Raw genomic sequence first — 22,584 nt, forward strand, 5'->3', positions numbered from 1 at the left:
TTTCAGCTAATCAATAACCTCATTGATTGACATGCTCACAGCATTCTTTTTGCATACTGTTTGGTCGCGTTCCTCTGCTCAGACATTGCCGACGCATAACAGATCTTACAATGCCTGGATAGGTATTTTACGTACGCTATACAAAAGTATGTGGACACCCAAATTAGTGGATTTGGCTATTTCAGCCACACCAGTTGCTGACAGGTGTATACAATTGAGCACACAGCCATGCAATCTCCATAGAAAAACATTGGCAGGAGAATGGCCTTACGTGACTTTCCACATGGCACCGTCATAGGATGCCTCCTTTCCAACAAGTCAGTTCGTAAAATTTCTGCCCTGTTAGAGCTGCCATGTCAACTGTTAGAGCTGTCCCGGTCAACTGTTAGAGCTGCCCCGGTCAACTGTTAGAGCTGTCCCGGTCAACTGTTAGAGCTGCCCCGGTCAACTGTTAGAGCTGCCCCGGTCAACTGTTAGAGCTGCCCCGGTCAACTGTTAGAGCTGCCCCGGTCAACTGTAAGATCTGTTATTGTGAATTGGAAATGTCTAGGAGCAACAACGGCTCAGCCGCGAAGTGGTAGGCCACACAAGCTCACAGAACAGGACCTCCCAGTGCTGGAGTGCGTAGCATGTAAAAATAGTCTGTCCTTGGTTGCAACACTCCCTACTGAGTTCCAAACTGCCTCTGGAAACAACGTCAGCACAAGAACTGTTCGTAAGGAGCTTCATGAAATGGGTTTCCATGGCTGAGCATCACCATGTGCAATGCCAAGCGTCGGCTGGAGTGGTGTAAAGCTCTCTGCCATTAGACTCCGGAGCAGTGGAAACGCTTTCTCTGGAGTGATGAATCACATCTTCACCATGTGGCAGTCCGACGGGCAAATCTGGGTTTGCCGGATGCCAGGAGAACGCTACCTGCCTGAATGCATAGTGCCAACTGTAAAGTCTGGTGGAGGAATAATGGTCTGGGGCTGTTTTCATGGTTCGAGCTAAGCCTTAACGCTACAGAATACAATGTGTATCAGCTAACCAAGTTATAGCAATCTGGTACCCGACAGCACAGTCGATGACATGGCACACAACCATTGGTTGATGCATGCAACATGGGCAGGGCAGTAAAGTACAAGGGAGGAGTGAAAAGCAGCACAATCGACCCTCCAGGAACTGAGTTAGGCACCCTGCTTTATATCAAATCAAATCAAGTTTATTTTATATAGCCCTTCGTACATCAGCTGATATCTCAAAGTGCTGTACAGAAACACAGCCTAAAACCCCAAACAGCAAGCAATGCAGGTGTAGAAGCACCTGCATTGTGCATTTAGCTCAGGGATGGGTAACTCCCAAACAGAAGAGGTAAGGGGGGACTGAGGGCGTATTCAATTCTTATCCTACGAGGAGCCTGCTGGTCTTCTGTTCTACCTAATAATGAATTGCGCCCACATGGTGTCCAAGGTCTAACTCAGTCCCTGATTAGAGGGGAACCATGGAAAGAATGCAGGGGACCTGACTTCCAGGTCCAGAGTGGAGTCAGAGGGTTCTAGGGCCTACAGTACAGGCTGCTGCCAATATACTGACTCATCTCTAGCCACTTTAATAATGAAATATTGATGTGAAATATTGATGTAATAAATGTATCACTAGGCACTTTAAACAATGCCACTTTATATAATGTTGACATACCCTACAATTCTCATCTCATATGTATATACTGTACTCTATACTATCTCCTGCATCTTGCCTATGCCGTTCGGCCATCACTCATTCATATATTTTTTATGTACATATTATTCATTCCTTTACATCTTTGTATGTATGAGGTAGTTGTTGTTAGATTACTTGTTAGATATTACTGCACGGTCGGAACTAGAAGCACAAGCATTTCGCTACACTCGCCTTAACATCTGCTAACCATGTGTATGTGACCAATAACATTTGATTTGAAAGTATCAACATACATCACCTTCTCCCTATAAAATGGATGGAGCTCATTAAATACTTAACATTGCCATGAGACAGTCCACATACATTAGAAATCTGAGAATGCACACAACTATATATTAGGAAGAATCCATACGATATATATAAATTAGGAAGCTGACTAGTTATCCAGTAATGTTTAATTTGGCTATTTGGAGGACATTCTGTTTTAACTTTTTATTTTGGGGGAAAAGGAAGAAAACAAAGAGATGAAAACAAAACCATGAACATTTTAGACCAAACAGGAGATGTGAGGGACTGAGTCTTTAGCTCAGGGATGGGTAACTCCCAAACAGGAGATGTAAGGGGGGACTGAGTCTTTATCTCAGGGATGGGTAACTCCCAAACAGAAGATGTAAGGAGGGACTGAGTCTTTATCTCAGGGATGGGTAACTCCCAAACAGAAGATGTAAGGGGGGACTGAGTCTTTATCTCAGGGATGGGTAACTCCCAAACAGAAGATGTAAGGGGGACTGAGTCTTTATCTCAGGGATCGGTAACTCCCAAACAGAAGATGTAAGGAGGGACTGAGTCTTTATCTCAGGGATGGGTAACTCCCAAACAGGAGATGTAAGGAGGGACTGAGTCTTTAGCTCAGGGATGGGTAACTCCCAAACAGAAGATGTAAGGGGGGACTGAGTCTTTAGCTCAGGGATGGGTAACTCCCAAACAGAAGATGTAAGGGGGGACTGAGTCATTAGCTCAGGGATGGGTAACTCCCAAACAGAAGATGTAAGGAGGGACTGAGTCTTTATCTCAGGGATGGGTAACTCCCAAACAGAAGATGTAAGGAGGGACTGAGTCTTTATCTCAGGGATGGGTAACTCCCAAACAGAAGATGTAAGGGGGACTGAGTCTTTATCTCAGGGATGGGTAACTCCCAAACAGAAGATGTAAGGGGGGACTGAGTCTTTAGCTCAGGGATGGGTAACTCCCAAACAGAAGATGTAAGGGGGGACTGAGTCATTAGCTCAGGGATGGGTAACTCCCAAACAGAAGATGTAAGGAGGGACTGAGTCTTTATCTCAGGGATGGGTAACTCCCAAACAGAAGATGTAAGGAGGGACCGAGTCTTTATCTCAGGGATGGGTAACTCCCAAACAGAAGATGTAAGGGGGACTGAGTCTTTATCTCAGGGATGGGTAACTCCCAAACAGAAGATGTAAGGGGGACTGAGTCTTTATCTCAGGGATGGGTAACTCCCAAACAGAAGATGTAAGGAGGGACTGAGTCTTTATCTCAGGGATGGGTAACTCCCAAACAGAAGATGTAAGGGGGACTGAGTCTTTATCTCAGGGATGGGTAACTCCCAAACAGAAGATGTAAGGGGGGACTGAGTCTTTATCTCAGGGATGGGTAACTCCCAAACAGAAGATGTAAGGGGGGACTGAGTCTTTATCTCAGGGATGGGTAACTCCCAAACAGAAGATGTAAGGGGGGACTGAGTCTTTATCTCAGGGATGGGTAACTCCCAAACAGAAGATGTAAGGGGGGACTGAGTCTTTATCTCAGGGATGGGTAACTCCCAAACAGAAGATGTAAGGGGGGACTGAGTCTTTATCTCAGGGATGGGTAACTCCCAAACAGAAGATGTAAGGGGGACTGAGTCTTTATCTCAGGGATCGGTAACTCCCAAACAGAAGATGTAAGGAGGGACTGAGTCTTTATCTCAGGGATGGGTAACTCCCAAACAGAAGATGTAAGGGGGGACTGAGTCTTTAGCTCAGGGATGGGTAACTCCCAAACAGAAGATGTAAGGGGGGACTGAGTCTTTATCTCAGGGATGGGTAACTCCCAAACAGAAGATGTAAGGAGGGACTGAGTCTTTATCTCAGGGATGGGTAACTCCCAAACAGGAGATGTAAGGGGGACTGAGTCTTTAGCTCAGGGATGGGTAACTCCCAAACAGAAGATGTAAGGGGGGACTGAGTCTTTATCTCAGGGATGGGTAACTCCCAAACAGAAGATGTAAGGGGGGACTGAGTCTTTATCTCAGGGATGGGTAACTCCCAAACAGAAGATGTAAGGGGGGACTGAGTCTTTATCTCAGGGATGGGTAACTCCCAAACAGAAGATGTAAGGAGGGACTGAGTCTTTATCTCAGGGATGGGTAACTCCCAAACAGAAGATGTAAGGGGGACTGAGTCTTTATCTCAGGGATGGGTAACTCCCAAACAGAAGATGTAAGGGGGGACTGAGTCTTTATCTCAGGGATGGGTAACTCCCAAACAGAAGATGTAAGGGGGGACTGAGTCTTTATCTCAGGGATGGGTAACTCCCAAACAGAAGATGTAAGGGGGGACTGAGTCTTTATCTCAGGGATGGGTAACTCCCAAACAGAAGATGTAAGGAGGGACTGAGTCTTTATCTCAGGGATGGGTAACTCCCAAACAGAAGATGTAAGGGGGGACTGAGTCTTTAGCTCAGGGATGGGTAACTCCCAAACAGAAGATGTAAGGGGGACTGAGTCTTTATCTCAGGGATCGGTAACTCCCAAACAGAAGATGTAAGGAGTGACTGAGTCTTTATCTCAGGGATGGGTAACTCCCAAACAGAAGATGTAAGGGGGGACTGAGTCTTTATCTCAGGGATGGGTAACTCCCAAACAGAAGATGTAAGGGGGGACTGAGTCTTTATCTCAGGGATGGGTAACTCCCAAACAGAAGATGTAAGGGGGGACTGAGTCTTTATCTCAGGGATGGGTAACTCCCAAACAGAAGATGTAAGGGGGGACTGAGTCTTTATCTCAGGGATGGGTAACTCCCAAACAGAAGATGTAAGGGGGGACTGAGTCTTTATCTCAGGGATGGGTAACTCCCAAACAGAAGATGTAAGGGGGACTGAGTCTTTATCTCAGGGATCGGTAACTCCCAAACAGAAGATGTAAGGAGGGACTGAGTCTTTATCTCAGGGATGGGTAACTCCCAAACAGAAGATGTAAGGGGGGACTGAGTCTTTAGCTCAGGGATGGGTAACTCCCAAACAGAAGATGTAAGGGGGGACTGAGTCTTTATCTCAGGGATGGGTAACTCCCAAACAGAAGATGTAAGGAGGGACTGAGTCTTTATCTCAGGGATGGGTAACTCCCAAACAGGAGATGTAAGGGGGACTGAGTCTTTAGCTCAGGGATGGGTAACTCCCAAACAGAAGATGTAAGGGGGGACTGAGTCTTTATCTCAGGGATGGGTAACTCCCAAACAGAAGATGTAAGGGGGGACTGAGTCTTTATCTCAGGGATGGGTAACTCCCAAACAGAAGATGTAAGGGGGGACTGAGTCTTTATCTCAGGGATGGGTAACTCCCAAACAGAAGATGTAAGGAGGGACTGAGTCTTTATCTCAGGGATGGGTAACTCCCAAACAGAAGATGTAAGGGGGACTGAGTCTTTATCTCAGGGATGGGTAACTCCCAAACAGAAGATGTAAGGGGGGACTGAGTCTTTATCTCAGGGATGGGTAACTCCCAAACAGAAGATGTAAGGGGGGACTGAGTCTTTATCTCAGGGATGGGTAACTCCCAAACAGAAGATGTAAGGGGGGACTGAGTCTTTATCTCAGGGATGGGTAACTCCCAAACAGAAGATGTAAGGAGGGACTGAGTCTTTATCTCAGGGATGGGTAACTCCCAAACAGAAGATGTAAGGGGGGACTGAGTCTTTAGCTCAGGGATGGGTAACTCCCAAACAGAAGATGTAAGGGGGACTGAGTCTTTATCTCAGGGATCGGTAACTCCCAAACAGAAGATGTAAGGAGTGACTGAGTCTTTATCTCAGGGATGGGTAACTCCCAAACAGAAGATGTAAGGGGGGACTGAGTCTTTAGCTCAGGGATCGGTAACTCCAGTCCTCTGGGGCCTGATTGGTGTCACACTTTTCCTCCAGCCCGTTACTACACCTGACTCCATCAATCAACCAATCCTGATCTTCAGGTTGGAATGCAATTATATAAACACAACATGACACAATTTCAAAGATTTTCCTGAGTTACAGTTCATAGAAGGAAATCAGTCAATTGAAAGAAAGAAATTTGGCCCTAATTGATGGATTTCACATGACTAGGCAATGGGTGGGTATAGGCCCACAGTTGGGAGCCAGGCCAAGCAAAACAGAATAAGTTTCGCCCCACAAAAGGGCTTTATTACTGACAGAAATACTTCTCAGCACCACCCCTCAGACGATCCCGCAGGTGAAGAAACCGGATATGGATGTCCTGGGCTGGCATGGTTACACGTGGTCTGCGGTTGTGAGGCCAGTTGGACGTACTGCCAAATTCTATAAAATTATGTTGGATGTGGCTTATGGTAGAGAAATTAACATTAAATTATCTGGCAACAGCTTTGGTGGACATTCCTGCAGTCAGCATGTCAATTGCACGCTCCATCAACTTGAGACATCTGTGGCATTGTGTTTATATTTTTGAGCGGCCTTTTATTGTCCCCAGCACAAGGTGCACCTGTGTAACAATCATGCTGTTTAATCAGCTTCTTGATATTCCTTAACTGTCAGGTAGATTAGCAAATGAGAAATGCTCACTAACAGGGATGTAAACAAATTTGTGCACAAAATGTGAAATAATTTTTTGTGCGTATGGAAAATTGCTGGGATCTTTTATTTCAGCTGATGAAACATGGGACCAACACTCTACATGATGTGTCTGCAAGGAGACTGCCAGTGTCCCAAATGGCACCCTATATAGCATACTACTGTTGACCAGAGCCACAAGGGACCTTAATCAAATGAGTAGACTGGGGAATATGGAGCCATTTGGGATATCCCAGGAGGTTGCACAACGTCTCTCACAGTTCCCCATAAACACTTGTTAAACAGCTAAAACAGTACACCCTAAACAACAGGGGCCATATTCAGTAAGGTGACATGACTCCTGTTTTAACATGACAGAGAAATGCTGCACTATTATTATATATCTGCAGCGATGCACCCTACAGAACAGAACCCCTGGCTAGTCTACAGACCCCACCCTACAGAACAGAACCCCTGACTAGTCTACAGACCCCACCCTACAGAACCCCTGGCTAGTCTACATACCCCACCCTACAGAACAGAACCCCTGACTAGTCTACAGACCCCACCCTACAGAACCCCTGGCTAATCTACAGACCCCACCCTACAGAACCCCTGGCTAATCTACAGAACCCCTGGCTAGTCTACAAAACCCACCCTACAGAACCCCTGGCTAGTCTACAGACCCCACCCTACAGAACCCCTGGCTAGTCTACAGCGGCTACAGACACCACCCTACAGAGACAATCTCCTGTCATGATTGGCTAAAACCTGGCCAAACTCAACCCTACAGAGACAATCTTCTGGCCCGATTGGCTAAAACCTGGATCACCCTCTCTCCCTCGCAGCTACCGGTTTGGTTAGACACTCAAGACTGTTTGCTTTGCTTGGTCGGTTGAAAAAGGTAACCTTGGGTGAAAGGTTAGGATTCAAGAATTTATTGATCGGGACGTTGGGTCAAAAGCGACGGGCTGGGGAAGAGGGAAGTGATTGGTAAAACTTCACAGAAGCTCAAAGTCATTTCTGTCCTGCAGGAGGCTCTGTGTGTGTGTGTGTGTGTATAATACAACTGTGTGTGTGTGTGTGTGTGTGTATAATAGAACTGTGTGTGTACGTTTCTAAACCCCTATAGCCACAGTAAGTACATAAGATCCTTCTAAATGTTTCTATGAGGGCTGTGGATACATTAAACATAATGGTTACAAGCACACACCTTTCAGTCTGCCTCAGAATGGTGTTGAGACAAAAGGATATGTTTAAGCAACATTACTTAAACCTATCAACGGTTGCAATCCAGACGGAATAAGTAGGAATTCAGAAATCCTCCAACCAGAATTTCTGGAAAACCTGGACATTTGACAACCCTAAACCTATCCAATCGTTTCAGCGTCTAGTTGATTCTGGACTGGGCCTGAGAGATCAGAACCCAGAGAACGGAGGGATGACGGGAGGAGTCAGTCCAGTTTGGTTTCCAGCTGTTGGAGGTCCAGAGAAGGGGAGGAAGGAGGGGAGCTACGGACGGTTGGTAGGTCTTAGCTCCCGTAGTGCATAGTGTTGCTAGGCATCGCCATGGGAGACGACATGGAGATGGAAGGCCCGCCCATGGTGAACTGGCTGTTGTTGATTGGGTATTGAGGACTGTTGCCGGGCCCCGATTGGCCAGTTGCCACTCCTGAGGAAGAGAGAAACAGGAAGTGAATTGGGGTCTTCAAAGAGCAGCTGGGGGCAGTTTCCCAGACCCAGATTAAGCCTAGTCCTGGACTAAGAAACACTTTATATCTCAAATAAAACAAACAGTAAAACAATGTCAGACCATCCACGAACTGAAGACAAGACTACGACATTAGCAACAGTAAACAGCTGTAGCTCTGTAACTATGGCGACACACTCACTCACCCTGGCCCACGCCTGTACTCATGATAGACCCAACTCTAGACGATGTATGGTTCACTACCCCTGTGTTCACTGCCCACACACACAGAGGAGATAATTCACAAATTGACACGTTTTATTTGGAGCAACAAAACACAGCAGAACTAGAATACAAAAAGGCCAGTTACAGATATAGCTGGAGTTCAACATATAGACACACAACTGCCATTACACACAGCACAGTTAGGGTTGCAACGTTCCAGGAACTTTCCCAACCTTTACAGAAATCCTGGTAGGACGACCAACGGATTTCCTGGAATAATCTAACTGGGGTTTGTGGAAAACGTGGGGGCCAGTATTTTGTAACCCTCTACAGCAGAGCTATTCACATGTAACACTGTAAAGTCTAGACTAGTGCTGCTTTTCTACCTGATGACTCATTACCCCCACCTGGACCCCCACCTGGTCTCCCACCTGGACCCCACCTGGTCTCCCACCTGGACCCCCACCTGGACCCCACCTGGTCTCCCACCTGGACCCCCACCTGGACCCCCACCTGGACCCCCACCTGGTCCCCCACCTGGACCCCCACCTGGTCTCCCACCTGGTCCCCCACCTGGTCCCCCACCTGGTCTCCCACCTGGACCCCCACCTGGACCCCCACCTGGTCTCCCACCTGGACCCCCACCTGGTCTCCCACCTGGACCCCCACCTGGTCTCCCACCTGGACCCCCACCTGGTCTCCCACCTGGTCTCCCACCTGGACCCCCACCTGGTCTCCCACCTGGTCTCCCACCTGGTCTCCCACCTGGACCCCCACCTGGTCTCCCACCTGGTCTCCCACCTGGACCCCCACCTGGTCTCCCACCTGGTCTCCCACCTGGTCTCCCACCTGGACCCCACCTGGACCCCACCTGGTCTCCCACCTGGACCCCCACCTGGTCTCCCACCTGGTCTCCCACCTGGACCCCCACCTGGTCTCCCACCTGGACCCCCACCTGGTCTCCCACCTGGACCCCCACCTGGTCTCCCACCTGGTCTCCCACCTGGACCCCCACCTGGACCCCCACCTGGTCTCCCACCTGGACCACCACCTGGTCTCCCACCTGGTCTCCCACCTGGACCCCACCTGGTCTCCCACCTGGACCCCCACCTGGTCTCCCAGGTGGAAATCCCTCCCTGATTAGAAGGGATGCATCTTTAAAAAGCAGTGAAACTGGCTTAGAGATCCAGATGTGAATTGAAGGGCTATACAGTAAGGAGGGTAGGGATTGGTCAGTCACACACACACAGCGTACCAAGAGGGATGAGATTGTTGTGGGACACGGTGGAGCCACCGCCACCAATGACTGTACTCAGGTCATACACCGCAGGCATCCCCCCTGATAGACAGAGAGACAAATTAACAACAGGAAATAAACTATTCTGTATTCACCTGTGTGTGGTGTGTGTAGTACCTGATTCATGCCGTGTGTGTGTGTGTGTGTGTGTGTGTGTGTGTGTGTGTGTGTGTGTGTGTGTGTGGTACCTGATTCATGCCGTGTGTGTGTGTGTGTGTGTACGTACCCTGGTTCATGTTGTAGACTCCTCCATTGCTCCACATGTTCTCTGAGGGGGAGGAGTAGTGAGAGCCTGGGGGCGGGGCTGACGTGCTGCCTGTGTACCTGCGGAACACACAATCAACCAATCAGATGGAGGCGAGCTCAGGGACAGTCAGTATACAAAGGACTTTAACATGTTTAGCAGGGAAAGAGGAGGTTTTAGACCACGATGAAGAGGATAGATAGCAGATAAATAACAGCTTTAGGAACAACAGAAGGATAGAAAGTGAAAGAGAGGGAGTGAGAGAGGGGGAGTAAGAGAGGGGGAGTGAGAGAGGGGGAGTAAGAGAGGGGGAGTAAGAGAGGGGGAGTGAGAGAGGGGGAGTAAGAGAGGGGGAGTAAGAGAGAGGGAGTGAGTAGAATTGTAAAAGGAAAGAGATGGAGAAAACAAGGAAATGGTAGAATGTCCATGCTGACCTGACCTGAAGAAATGACAGAGAGTGTGAGAAGAGAGGTAGAGAGAGGAAAGGGAAGGAAGAGAGAGAGAGAGAGAGAGAGTGTGAGAAGAGAGGCAGAGAGAGGGAAGGAAGAGAGAGAGAGAGAGAGAGTGTGAGAAGAGAGGTAGAGAGAGGAAAGGGAAGGAAGAGAGAGAGAGAGAGTGTGAGAAGAGAGGTAGAGAGGGGAAAGGGAAGGAAAAGAGAGAGAGAGTGTGAGAAGAGAGGTAGAGAGGGGAAAGGGAAGGAAAAGAGAGAGAGAGTGTGAGGAGAGGTAGAGAGAGGAAAGGGAAGGAAAAGAGAGAGAGAGAGAGAGAGTGTGAGAAGAGAGGTAGAGAGAGGAAAGGGAAGGAACAGAGAGAGAGTGTGAGAATAGAGGTAGAGAGAGGAAAGGGAAGGAACAGAGAGAGAGAGAGAGAGAGTGTGAGAAGAGAGGTAGAGAGAGGAAAGGGAAGGAAAAGAGAGAGGAAAGGGAAGGAAATGAGAGAGAGAGTGTGAGAAGAGAGGTAGAGAGAGGAAAGGGAAGGAAAAGAGAGAGAGAGTGTGAGAAGAGAGGTAGAGAGAGGAAAGGGAAGGAACAGAGAGAGAGAGTGAGAAGAGGTAGAGAGAGGAAAAGTGCTTCTGACCTGAAGAAGGGGTTCTTGAGATCCAGCAGGTTGCTGGACTTGCTTCCTGTCTGGTCCACCTGGGCCACCATACTGATGTCATAGCTCTGTCTGGGAGCACAGGTCAGATGAATCCTTTAAGGGGGAACCTTGGCAGGTGTGTGTGTTCAGTGTGGTAGTTACCTGTTTAGGTGTGTAGGTGGGTGTGCATGGTAGTTACCTGTTTAGGCGTGTGTATGGTAAAGTTACCCGGGTGTGTGTGTGTGTGTCTCACCTCTTGTTGGCAATGAGCGTTGCAGTGCCGGACAGCGTGTCTCCTGCCTTGGTGAAGAGAGGGGACTGGAGCAGACAGCGGACCTGGTACCAGTGGGTCAGAGGCTCCGTAGGGGAGGTGGAGAGCCACACTGTTACCCTGCACACACAGTTAGATGGACACACACACAGTTAGATGGACACACACAGCTAGATGGACACACACACACACACACAGCTAGATGGACACACACACACACAGCTAGACGGACACACACACACACAGCTAGACGGACACACACAGCTAGACGGACACACACACACACACACACACACACAGCTAGATGGACAGACACACAGATGACCACACACACATACACAGACGATTAAGGCCAGCAGGTCAATCAAGACGGACAGAGTTTACATAACACACACACAGCTAGATGGACACACACACACAGTTAGATGATAACACACACAGGGGACTCACGCTGAGTCAATCAAGACGGACAAAGTTTACACAACAACACAGTTAGACGGACAGAGTTTACACAACAACACAGTTAGACGGACAGAGTTTACACAACAACACAGTTAGACGGACAGAGTTTACACAACAACACAGTTAGACGGACAGAGTTTACACAACAACACAGTTAGATGGACAGAGTTTACACAACAACACAGTTAGACGGACAGAGTTTACACAACAACACAGTTAGATGGACACACACACACAGTTAGATGATAACACACACAGGGGACTCACGCTGAGTCAATCAAGACGGACAAAGTTTACACAACAACACAGTTAGACGGACAGAGTTTACACAACAACACAGTTAGACGGACAGAGTTTACACAACAACACAGTTAGACGGACAGAGTTTACACAACAACACAGTTAGACGGACAGAGTTTACACAACAACACAGTTAGATGGACAGAGTTTACACAACAACACAGTTAGACGGACAGAGTTTACACAACAACACAGTTAGATGGACAGAGTTTACACAACAACACAGTTAGATGGACAGAGTTTACACAACAACACAGTTAGATGGACAGAGTTTACACAACAACACAGTTAGATGGACAGAGTTTACACAACAACACAGTTAGACGGACAGAGTTTACACAACAACACAGTTAGATGGACAGAGTTTACACAACAACACAGTTAGATGGACAGAGTTTACATAACAACACAGTTAGATGGACAGAGTTTACACAACAACACAGTTAGATGGACAGAGTTTACACAACAACACAGTTAGACGGACAGAGTTTACACAACAACACAGTTAGACGGACAGAGTTTACACAACAACACAGGGACTCACGCTGAGCCGATGAAAGCCACGTCGAACCAGAAGGCCAGACCATGGACCAGACCTGATGTCATCATGTGGAACTTAAAGGGAATCTCCATCCTGAGAGACAGAGGAGAGAGAGAGAAGAGAGAGAAGCGAGAGAGGAGCGAGAGAGGAGCGAGAGAGGAGCGAGAGAGTATTTAGAGAGAGGAGAGAGAGATGGAATAGTTTAAGGATGAGTAAACTCTCAGCAGTAACCTCAGTCACCACAACCCTCAGACTAAACAACATCAGGCCCTGGATTCATAACCAGTCTCAGATTGCTGATCTAGGATCAGGCCCCCCTGTCCATTCATTATCATCTAAAAATAGATAAATTGATCCTGGATCCGCACTCCTACTCCCAAGTCTATAAATACAGGCCCCAGGAGGAGAGCTCTCTAAATACAGGCCCCAGGAGGAGAGCTCTCTAAATATAGGCCCCAGGAGGAGAGCTCTCTAAATACAGGCCCCAGAAGGAGAGCTCTCTAAATACAGGCCCCAGGAGGAGAGCTCTCTAAATACAGGCCCCAGGAGGAGAGCTCTCTAAATACAGGCCCCAGAAGGAGAGCTCTCTAAATACAGGCCCCAGAAGGAGAGCTCTCTAAATACAGGTCCCAGAAGGAGAGCTCTCTAAATACATGTCCCAGAAGGAGAGAGGAGGCGATGGACTCACCTGTGCAGATCCCCCTCTTTTGCGTCCAGGAAGTTGACGGTGTATTTGACAGACTTGGACATGAGGATACGGATATCAAAGGTGTCCTGAGAGAGAGAGATCATTACATTTCTGTATTGGATAGATAGAGATAGACAGTTGAAGTCGGAAGTTTACATAAAGTTAGGTTGGAGTCATTAAAACTAGTTATTCAACTACTCCACAAAATTCTTGTTAACAAACTATAGTTTTGGCAAGTCGGTTAGGACATCTACTTTGTGCATGACACAAGTCATTTTTCCAACAATTGTTTACAGACAGATTATTTCACTGTATCACAATTCCAGTGGGTCAGAAGTTTACATACACTAAGTTGACTGTGCCTTTAAACAGCTTGGAGAATTCCAGAAAATTATGTCATGGCTTTAGAAGCCTCTGATAAGCTAATTTACATCATTTGAGTCAGCTGGAGGTGTACCTGTGGATGTATTTAAGGCCTACCTTCAAACTCAGTGCCTCTTTGCTTGACATCATAGGAAAATCAAAAGAAATCAGCCAAGACCTCAGAAAACAATTGTAGACCTCCACATGTCTGGTTCATCCTTGGGAGCAATTTCCAAATGCCTGAAGGTACCACGTTCATCTGTACAAACAATAGTACGCAAGTATAAACACCATGGGACCACGCAGCCGTCATACTGCTCAGGAAGGAGACGCGTTCTGTCTCCTAGAGATGAACGTACTTTGGTGCGAAAAGTGCAAATCATTCCCAGAACAACAGCAAAGGACCTTGTGAAGATGCTGGAGGAAACTGGTACAAAAGTATCTATATCCACAGTAAAACGAGTCCTATATCGACATAACCTGAAAGACCGCTCAGCAAGAAAGAAGCCACTGCTCCAAAACCGCTATAAAAAAGCCAGACTACGGTTTGCAACTGCACATGGGGACAAAGCTCGTACTTTTTGGAAAAATGTCCACTGGTCTGATGAAACAAAAATTTAACTGTTTGGCCATAATGACCATCGTTATGTTTGGAGGAAAAAGGGGGATGCTTGCAAGCCGAAAAAACACCATCCCAACCATGAAGCACGGGGGTGGCAGCATCATGTTGAGGGGGTGCTTTGCTGCAGGAGGGACTGGTGCACTTCACAAAATAGATGGCATCATGAGGAGGGAAATTACGTGGATATATTGAAGCAACATCTCAAGAAATCAGTCAGGAAGTTAAAGCTTGGTCGCAAACGGGTCTTCCAAATGGACAATGAGCTGAAGCATACTTCCAAAGTTGTGGCAAAATGGCTTAAGGACAACAAAGTCAAGGTATTGGAGTGGCCATCACAAAGCCCTGATTTCAATCCTATAGAACATTTGTGGGCAGAACTGAAAAAGTGTGTGCAAGCAAGGAGGCCTACAAACCTGACTCAGTTACACCAGCTCTGTCAGGAGTAATGGGCCAAAATTCACCCAACTTATTGTGGGAAGCTTGTGGAAGGCTACCCGAAACGTTTGACCCAAGTTAAACAATTTAAAGGCAATGCTACCAAATACTAATTGAGTGTATGTAAACTTCTGACCCGCTAGGAATGTGATGAATGAAATAAAAGCTGAAATTAATTATTCTCTACTATTATTCTGACATTTCACCATCTTAAAATAAAGTGGTGATCCTAACTGACCTAAAACAGGGAATTTTTACTAGGATTAAATTTCAGGAATTGTGAAAAACTGAGTTTAAATGTATTTGGCTAAGGTGTATGAAAACTTCCGACTTCAACTGTATGTATATATAGTTTTTTAAATTTTGTATTATAGCCACTATTCTTATTGTTGTTTTGATAATTGTTCTGAGTAACTTGGCTTCAGCAACATTCACCTTGTCAATCATGTAAAGCATACTGAATTAGAGAGAGAGGAGCGAGAGAGAACCAGATACAGGAGAGAGAGGAGCGAGAGAGAACCAGATACAGGAGAGAGAGGAGCGAGAGAGAACCAGATACAGGAGAGAGAGGAGCGAGAGAGAACCAGATACAGGAGAGAGAGGAGCGAGAGAGAACCAGATACAGGAGAGAGAGGAGCGAGAGAGAACCAGATACAGGAGAGAGAGGAGCGAGAGAGAACCAGATACAGGAGAGAGAGGAGCGAGAGAGAACCAGATACAGGAGAGAGAGGAGCGAGAGAGAACCAGATACAGGAGAGAGAGGAGCGAGAGAGAACCAGATACAGGAGAGAGAGGAGCGAGAGAGAACCAGATACAGGAGAGAGAGGAGCGAGAGAGAACCAGATACAGGAGAGAGAGGAGCGAGAGAGAACCAGATACAGGAGAGAGAGGAGCGAGAGAGAACCAGATACAGGAGAGAGAGGAGCGAGAGAGAACCAGATACAGGAGAGAGAGGAGCGAGAGAGAACCAGATACAGGAGAGAGAGGAGCGAGAGAGAACCAGATACAGGAGAGAGAGGAGCGAGAGAGAACCAGATACAGGAGAGAGAGGAGCGAGAGAGAACCATATACAGGAGAGAGAGGAGCGAGAGAGAACCAGATACAGGAGAGAGAGGAGCGAGAGAGAACCAGATACAGGAGAGAGAGGAGCGAGAGAGAACCAGATACAGGAGAGAGAGGAGCGAGAGAGAACCAGATACAGGAGAGAGAGGAGCGAGAGAGAACCAGATACAGGAGAGAGAGGAGCGAGAGAGAACCAGATACAGGAGAGAGAGGAGCGAGAGAGAACTGAGGATGAGAACCAGATACAGGAGAGAGAGGAGCGAGAGAGAACTGAGGATGAGAACCAGATACAGGAGAGAGAGGAGCGAGAGAGAACTGAGGATGAGAACCAGATACAGGAGAGAGAGGAGCGAGAGAGAACTGAGGATGAGAACCAGATACAGGAGAGAGAGGAGCGAGAGAGAACTGAGGATGAGAACCAGATACAGGAGAGAGAGGAGCGAGAGAGAACTGAGGATGAGAACCAGATACAGGAGAGAGAGGAGCGAGAGAGAACTGAGGATGAGAACCAGATACAGGAGAGAGAGGAGCGAGAGAGAACTGAGGATGAGAACCAGATACAGGAGAGAGAGGAGCGAGAGAGAACTGAGGATGAGAACCAGATACAGGAGAGAGAGGAGCGAGAGAGAACTGAGGATGAGAACCAGATACAGGAGAGAGAGGAGCGAGAGAGAACTGAGGATGAGAACCAGATACAGGAGAGAGAGGAGCGAGAGAGAACTGAGGATGAGAACCAGATACAGGAGAGAGAGGAGCGAGAGAGAACTGAGGATGAGAACCAGATACAGGAGAGAGAGGAGCGAGAGAGAACTGAGGATGAGAACCAGATACAGGAGAGAGAGGAGCGAGAGAGAACTGAGGATGAGAACCAGATACAGGAGAGAGAGGAGCGAGAGAGAACTGAGGATGAGAACCAGATACAGGAGAGAGAGGAGCGAGAGAGAACTGAGGATGAGAACCAGATACAGGAGAGAGAGGAGCGAGAGAGAACTGAGGATGAGAACCAGATACAGGAGAGAGAGGAGCGAGAGAGAACTGAGGATGAGAACCAGATACAGGAGAGAGAGGAGCGAGAGAGAACTGAGGATGAGAACCAGATACAGGAGAGAGAGGAGCGAGAGAGAACTGAGGATGAGAACCAGATACAGGAGAGAGAGGAGAGAGGAGCGAGAGAGAACTGAGGATGAGAACCAGATACAGGAGAGAGAGGAGAGAGGAGCGAGAGAGAACCAGATACAGGAGAGAGAGAGAACTGAGGATGAGAACCAGATACAGGAGAGAGAGGAGCGAGAGAGAACTGAGGATGAGAACCAGATACAGGAGAGAGAGGAGAGAGAGAGAACTGAGGATGAGAACCAGATACAGGAGAGAGAGGAGCGAGAGAGAACTGAGGATGAGAACCAGATACAGGAGAGAGAGGAGCGAGAGAGAACTGAGGATGAGAACCAGATACAGGAGAGAGAGGAGCGAGAGAGAACTGAGGATGAGAACCAGATACAGGAGAGAGAGAGAACTGAGGATGAGAACCAGATACAGGAGAGAGAGGAGCGAGAGAGAACTGAGGATGAGAACCAGATACAGGAGAGAGAGGAGCGAGAGAGAACTGAGGATGAGAACCAGATACAGGAGAGAGAGAGAACTGAGGATGAGAACCAGATACAGGAGAGAGGAGAGAGACTCACCACAATGGGTTGTCTGAAATACTCGTCTACTGCAGCTTCTCTCAGTGATGACAGATCAACACCATGGAACGATGGCTGATACCTGACAGACAGAGAGAGAGAGAGAGACCGTGGGAAGTGACTTTAGTTATTTGACTTAGTGACAATTAAATATTTTTGTATAGTTGTAACAAAGGCCTGGTGAACCCCCCCCCCCACAAAAACACTTTCCAGGTAAAGATGAAAGGTTACTCACCAGAAGTTGGCCTTGGTGAACTGTTCCATGTATAACTGTTCGTCTGTGAAGGGAGCCAGGTGGACGTCACCTAAAGTGGGAAACATGTTACCTAGGAGAGGAGAGACGGTTAGCGGTTAGGGCTGTCACCTAGGAGAGGAGAGAGGGTTAGGGCTGTTACCTAGGAGAGGAGAGACGGTTAGGGCTGTCACCTAGGAGAGGAGAGAGGGTTAGGGCTGTCACCTAGGAGAGGAGAGAGGGTTAGGGCTGTTACCTAGGAGAGGAGAGACGGTTAGGGCTGTCACCTAGGAGAGGAGAGAGGGTTAGGGCTGTCACCTAGGAGAGGAGAGAGGGTTAGAGCTGTCACCTAGGAGAGGAGAGAGGGTTAGAGCTGTCACCTAGGAGAGGAGAGAGGGTTAGGGCTGTCACCTAGGAGAGGAGAGAGGGTTAGGGCTGTCACCTAGGAGAGGAGAGAGGGTTAGGGCTGTCACCTAGGAGAGGAGAGAGGGTTAGGGCTGTCACCTAGGAGAGGAGAGAGGGTTAGGGCTGTCACCTAGGAGAGGAGAGAGGGTTAGGGCTGTCACCTAGGAGAGGAGAGAGGGTTAGGGCTGTCACCTAGGAGAGGAGAGAGGGTTAGGGCTGTCACCTAGGAGAGGAGAGAGGGTTAGGGCTGTCACCTAGGAGAGGAGAGAGGGTTAGGGCTGTCACCTAGGAGAGGAGAGAGGGTTAGGGCTGTCACCTAGGAGAGGAGAGAGGGTTAGGGCTGTCACCTAGGAGAGGAGAGAGGGTTAGGGCTGTCGGCAACACCTGTATACACCTTCTACTAATTCCATTGCCTCATCCCCCTCCATCTTTCCATCCATCTTACCGTTGGGCTGTATTCCTCTCTCATCCATCACTTCCTCTATCCCTCCCTCTCTCATCCATCACCTCCTCTATCCCTCTCTCTCTCATCCATCACCTCCTCTATCCCTCCCTCTCTCATCCATCACCTCCTCTATCACTCCCTCTCATCAATCACCCCCTCCCTCGCTCCCTCATCAATCACCCCCTCCCTCGCTCCCTCATCAATCACCCCCTCCCTCGCTCCCTCTCATCCATCACCTCATCCCTCCCTCTCATCAATCACCTCCTCCCTCCCTCCCTCATCAATCACCCCCTCCCTCGCTCCCTCATCAATCACCCCCTCCCTCGCTCCCTCATCAATCACCCCCTCCCTCGCTCCCTCATCAATCACCCCCTCCTTCCCTCCCTCATCAATCACCCCCTCCTTCCCTCCCTCATCAATCACCCCCTCCTTCCCTCCCTCATCAATCACCCCCTCCTTCCCTCCCTCATCAATCACCCCCTCCCTCCCTCCCTCATCAATCACCTCCTCCCTCCCCCATCAATCACCTCCTCACTCCCTCCCCCATCAATCACCTCCTCACTCCCTCCCCCATCAATCACCTCCTCACTCCCTCCCCCATCAATCACCTCCTCACTCCCTCCCCCATCAATCACCTCCTCACTCCCTCCCCCATCAATCACCTCCTCACTCCCTCCCCCATCAATCACCTCCTCACTCCCTCCCTCATCAATCACCTCCTCACTCATCAATCAAAACCTCCCTCTCTCAGCTTTAACAACTTCTTGGCGTGTAGGAAGCTCCCCAGCATTCTCTAATTCCTCCCTCCTCCCTCCCTCCCTCCATCCCTCCTCACCGTTGGGCTTGAGGAACTTCTTGGCGTGGAGGTAACTCTCCAGCATTCTCTCGTTGAAGAGCATGTATCCCATGGGTTCAGAGATGATGATGTCCACCTGCTCTGGTAGAGAGATCTCCTCCACCTTCCCTGCTATCACCACCACACGATCCCCCATTCCGTTGGAGTTTACTAGCACCTACACACACACACGGGGTTAGGGTGTGTGTGTGTGTGAGGTAGGGTGTGTGTGTGATAGTGCGCATGGTTGAGGAGGCCTCTCATTGTAGTCTAATTAACAACAGCTTTATCACTACGAATCACCATAATAAAAATACATCACAGCAAAAGAAACAAACCCACACTCGTACTGTCAGTGTGGTGGCCAGTGTGGTGGCCAGTGTGGTGGCCAGTGTGGTGGTCAGTGTGGTGGTCAGTGTTTGTGTGTTACCTCTGCATGCTGGGCCATGGTGCTAGCCTCCACAGCGTAGACCTTCCTGGCTCCGGCCTGCGCCGCAAAGAACGACAGAATACCTGAACCACAGCCCACATCTAACACCACCTAGAGAGAGTGGGAGGGAGGAAGAGGGGGAGAGAGAGATCACAGATCATTGGATTGGCAGCACACATAAAATCAGTCACCGCGTGTCTGTGCTCTGTGTGTCTGTGCCCCGTGTGTGTCTGTGCCCCGTGTGTGTCTGTGCCCCGTGTGTGTCTGTGACCCGTGTGTGTCTGTGACCCGTGTGTCTGTGACCCGTGTGTCTGTGACCCGTGTGTCTGTGACCCGTGTGTCTGTGACCCGTGTGTCTGTGCCCGTGTGTGGTACCTTGTCCTTAAAGTCAGCATGGTTCTGAAGGATGGCACGTTGGTAGGTTCCGGTCCGAACGTAGTCCTGCATCATGTTCTGCTGCTGAGAGAGATAGCCATAGAACTAGAGGGAGACGAGGGTCAAAAGGGAGAAGGCAAAGGTCATTCAGAGGCCAACCAGTCAAAATTCAGCAGTTATCTCCAATGTCTTTTAGACTTGATAACGCTGTGTGTGTGTGTGTGTGTGTGTGTGCGCGCAGTGATAAAATAAATAATAGGTGGGTAAACTGATGGCCGGTCACAGTGGAAAAAGTAACGCTTCCTTTTCTTTCAATGCATTTTTTCGGCAAAAGATGTGTAAACTGTTGGGCCTAAAAAAAGATGTGTAAACTGTGTTAACTTGCGTTACCCCTCCACTACACCACCGTGTGAGAGTTGGATTAGATGGAACTGCAGGAAATGCCTTGGACTCACAGTAGTCCAGCGCAGGTGTGTGTGTGTGTGTGTGTGTGTGTGTGTGTGTGTGTGTGTGTGTGTGCGCGTGCCCACCTGAAAGTATTGCACAGCAGAGGACTCTTCCGTCCGGTCACTGAAGACGGAGTGTTCTGCATTGTGGCCCCGGCAACTCTTCAGAATGTTATAGAAGGAAGTAAACTCTACACACACACACACAGTTAGAAACAGACTGAACATCACCACCGACGAGGCAATCACTGCACAACGTTTGTAAACATCCACACAGCCTACCTGCAGGTGTGGAGAACTGTAGCAGGACACTGTTGCAGCCCAGTGTGATGATGAATGACTGTTTCCCCACACGGCTGCATTCCGTTTCCCTGGACAACGAACACTTGAAGACTGAGGTCTCATCGCCTGTTGACAAACCATCAGACAGGTCAGATAAAGCCACACACACACAATATTTACAAAGTCGAATTAAACCAACTTTTCAAAGCACTGGTAGGGAGTTAAAATGGCACTATCAGTGGCACTACCTGAAGCATCTGCAGAAGCAGGTAAACAGGTGCAAGAGCTTGGCAAGCACGCATGCTTCTATTCTCATCTTGTGCACATGCTTCAGGTGAGAGACATTTTAACACACTAGTACTTTGAAAAGTTGATTTAATTACACTTTTTTTGTATTGTCTCATTCCTACGTGTAATGGACCAACCGCACGGGTAAAGTAAGTTAAAATATATTTTTATTCAACATTCTGGCTTGCAGAGGTCGAGAGAGTTAACTTTCCTGATCACAACGATTAAATTATGCCCAACATCAAATTCAATGAAATTCAACGTCAGGTTTCCAGGCTAACTGACGGGCTAACGTTACTCTACAATGAAGATTTGTAGTTACAGGACAAAGCCACCAAGATGTATAGGCATAGCCAGCCTCAAACTTAGCATGCTAGTTACCTAGCTATCTCATAACGTTAATAAGATGCTATTTTATATGTAGTGTATCAATATTCTGGTAATAACCACCCAGTTTATACAACAGTAACATTAGTTCACTTTGAAAAACACATTTTGGGTAAACTTGTGCTATCCCAACGCACCGGCCCATCACAGTGAAATGCTACCTGGCTAACTAGCTAGATGCTAAAGTTAGTTAGCCGCTGCTTCACTGAATCCTATTCATTCTTCATAGCATCGTGAAGGGTTCTCGGGCTACCACAAGGCAGGAAGCGCTATCTAACTAGCGGATAATCAATACGCCGGGAGCTGGTTATAGCAGCTACTTACTATTGGAGAGATTTAGGAGAGCCGTGTCTGGGGTGCTTTTGACCTCCAACCTCAGGGGCTGTTGCTCGGAGTGCCGCTGGATCTCTCCGTTCACGTCCCCGATGGACCGCAACCGCACACAGGGAAACACCGATACCGCCATCTTTGCTACTTGACTTTGCTTCGTCGGCTCAGACTTGACGATCAAGCAAACTGTTGCTATACTGCCACCCACAGTCAGTCGGGGCATAACAGAAGCTGCATCTTGTGAAATACCAAGGCTATCTGACCTTGTTTCTCAAACCTGGTGGATAGAGTGTAGTCCAATAATGTGTGTGTATATATATATATCCATTAAAGAGTTTGGGGTCACTTAGAATTGTTGTTTTTGAAAGAAAAGCAATTTTTTTGCCCATTAAAATAACATTAATTGATCAGAAATACAGTGTAGACATTGTTAAATGTTGTAAATGACAATTGCAGCTGGAAACAGCAGATTTTTAATGGAATATCTACATAGGGATAGAGGCCTATTATCAGCAACCATCACTCCTGTGTTCCAATGGCGCTTTGTGTTAGCTAATACAAGTTTATAATTTTAAAAGGCTAATTGATCATTAGAAAACCCTTTTGCAATTATGTTAGCACAGCTGAAAACGGTTGTGCTAACTAAAGAAGCAATAAAACTGGCCTTCTTTAGA

The 22,584-nt window shown here is 48.0% G+C and overlaps 1 protein-coding gene across 3 annotated transcripts; it reads right to left on the reverse strand.

The window, feature by feature from the left end:
• Positions 1-7,418: 7,418 nt before the first annotated feature.
• Positions 7,419-22,450, reverse strand: LOC139568203 (histone-arginine methyltransferase CARM1-like). Of its 3 annotated transcripts, XM_071389941.1 has the most exons (16): positions 21,905-22,210; positions 20,906-21,031; positions 20,708-20,814; positions 20,178-20,282; positions 19,803-19,913; positions 19,373-19,550; positions 17,691-17,781; positions 17,456-17,537; positions 13,292-13,377; positions 12,607-12,696; positions 11,283-11,420; positions 11,030-11,119; positions 9,935-10,032; positions 9,667-9,750; positions 8,393-8,461; positions 7,419-8,168 (listed from the first exon to the last, which is right to left on the reverse strand). In XM_071389941.1, exons 1-16 carry the CDS (start codon positions 22,131-22,133, stop codon positions 8,029-8,031), a joined length of 1,824 nt encoding a protein of 607 aa, XP_071246042.1. In that variant the 5' UTR covers positions 22,134-22,210; the 3' UTR covers positions 7,419-8,028. The 3 variants fall into 3 exon arrangements, 2 of the variants coding, with proteins under 2 accessions (XP_071246042.1, XP_071246043.1); XM_071389942.1 differs by lacking the exon at positions 8,393-8,461 and having other exon boundaries at positions 21,905-22,205; XR_011673543.1 differs by lacking the exons at positions 7,419-8,168; positions 8,393-8,461 and adding an exon at positions 8,487-8,818 and having other exon boundaries at positions 9,522-9,750; positions 21,905-22,450.
• Between the last annotated feature and the right edge of the window lie 134 nt (positions 22,451-22,584).

Source organism: Salvelinus alpinus, chromosome 2, assembly GCF_045679555.1.
Source record: "Salvelinus alpinus chromosome 2, SLU_Salpinus.1, whole genome shotgun sequence".
Classification (NCBI taxonomy): Eukaryota; Metazoa; Chordata; class Actinopteri; order Salmoniformes; family Salmonidae; genus Salvelinus; species Salvelinus alpinus.

Excerpts from the sequence above, each read along its gene's own strand:
- LOC139568203 (XM_071389941.1), bottom strand. The coding sequence starts at position 22,133 with ATGCCCCGACTGACTGTGGGTGGCAGTATAGCAACAGTTTGCTTGATC. Across the intron at positions 20,815-20,905 it reads ACAGTTCTCCACACCTGCAG|AGTTTACTTCCTTCTATAAC; the intron begins GTAGGCTGTGTG and ends GTGTGTGTGTAG. Across the intron at positions 17,782-19,372 it reads GAAGTTCCTCAAGCCCAACG|GTAACATGTTTCCCACTTTA; the intron begins GTGAGGAGGGAT and ends CTCCTCTCCTAG.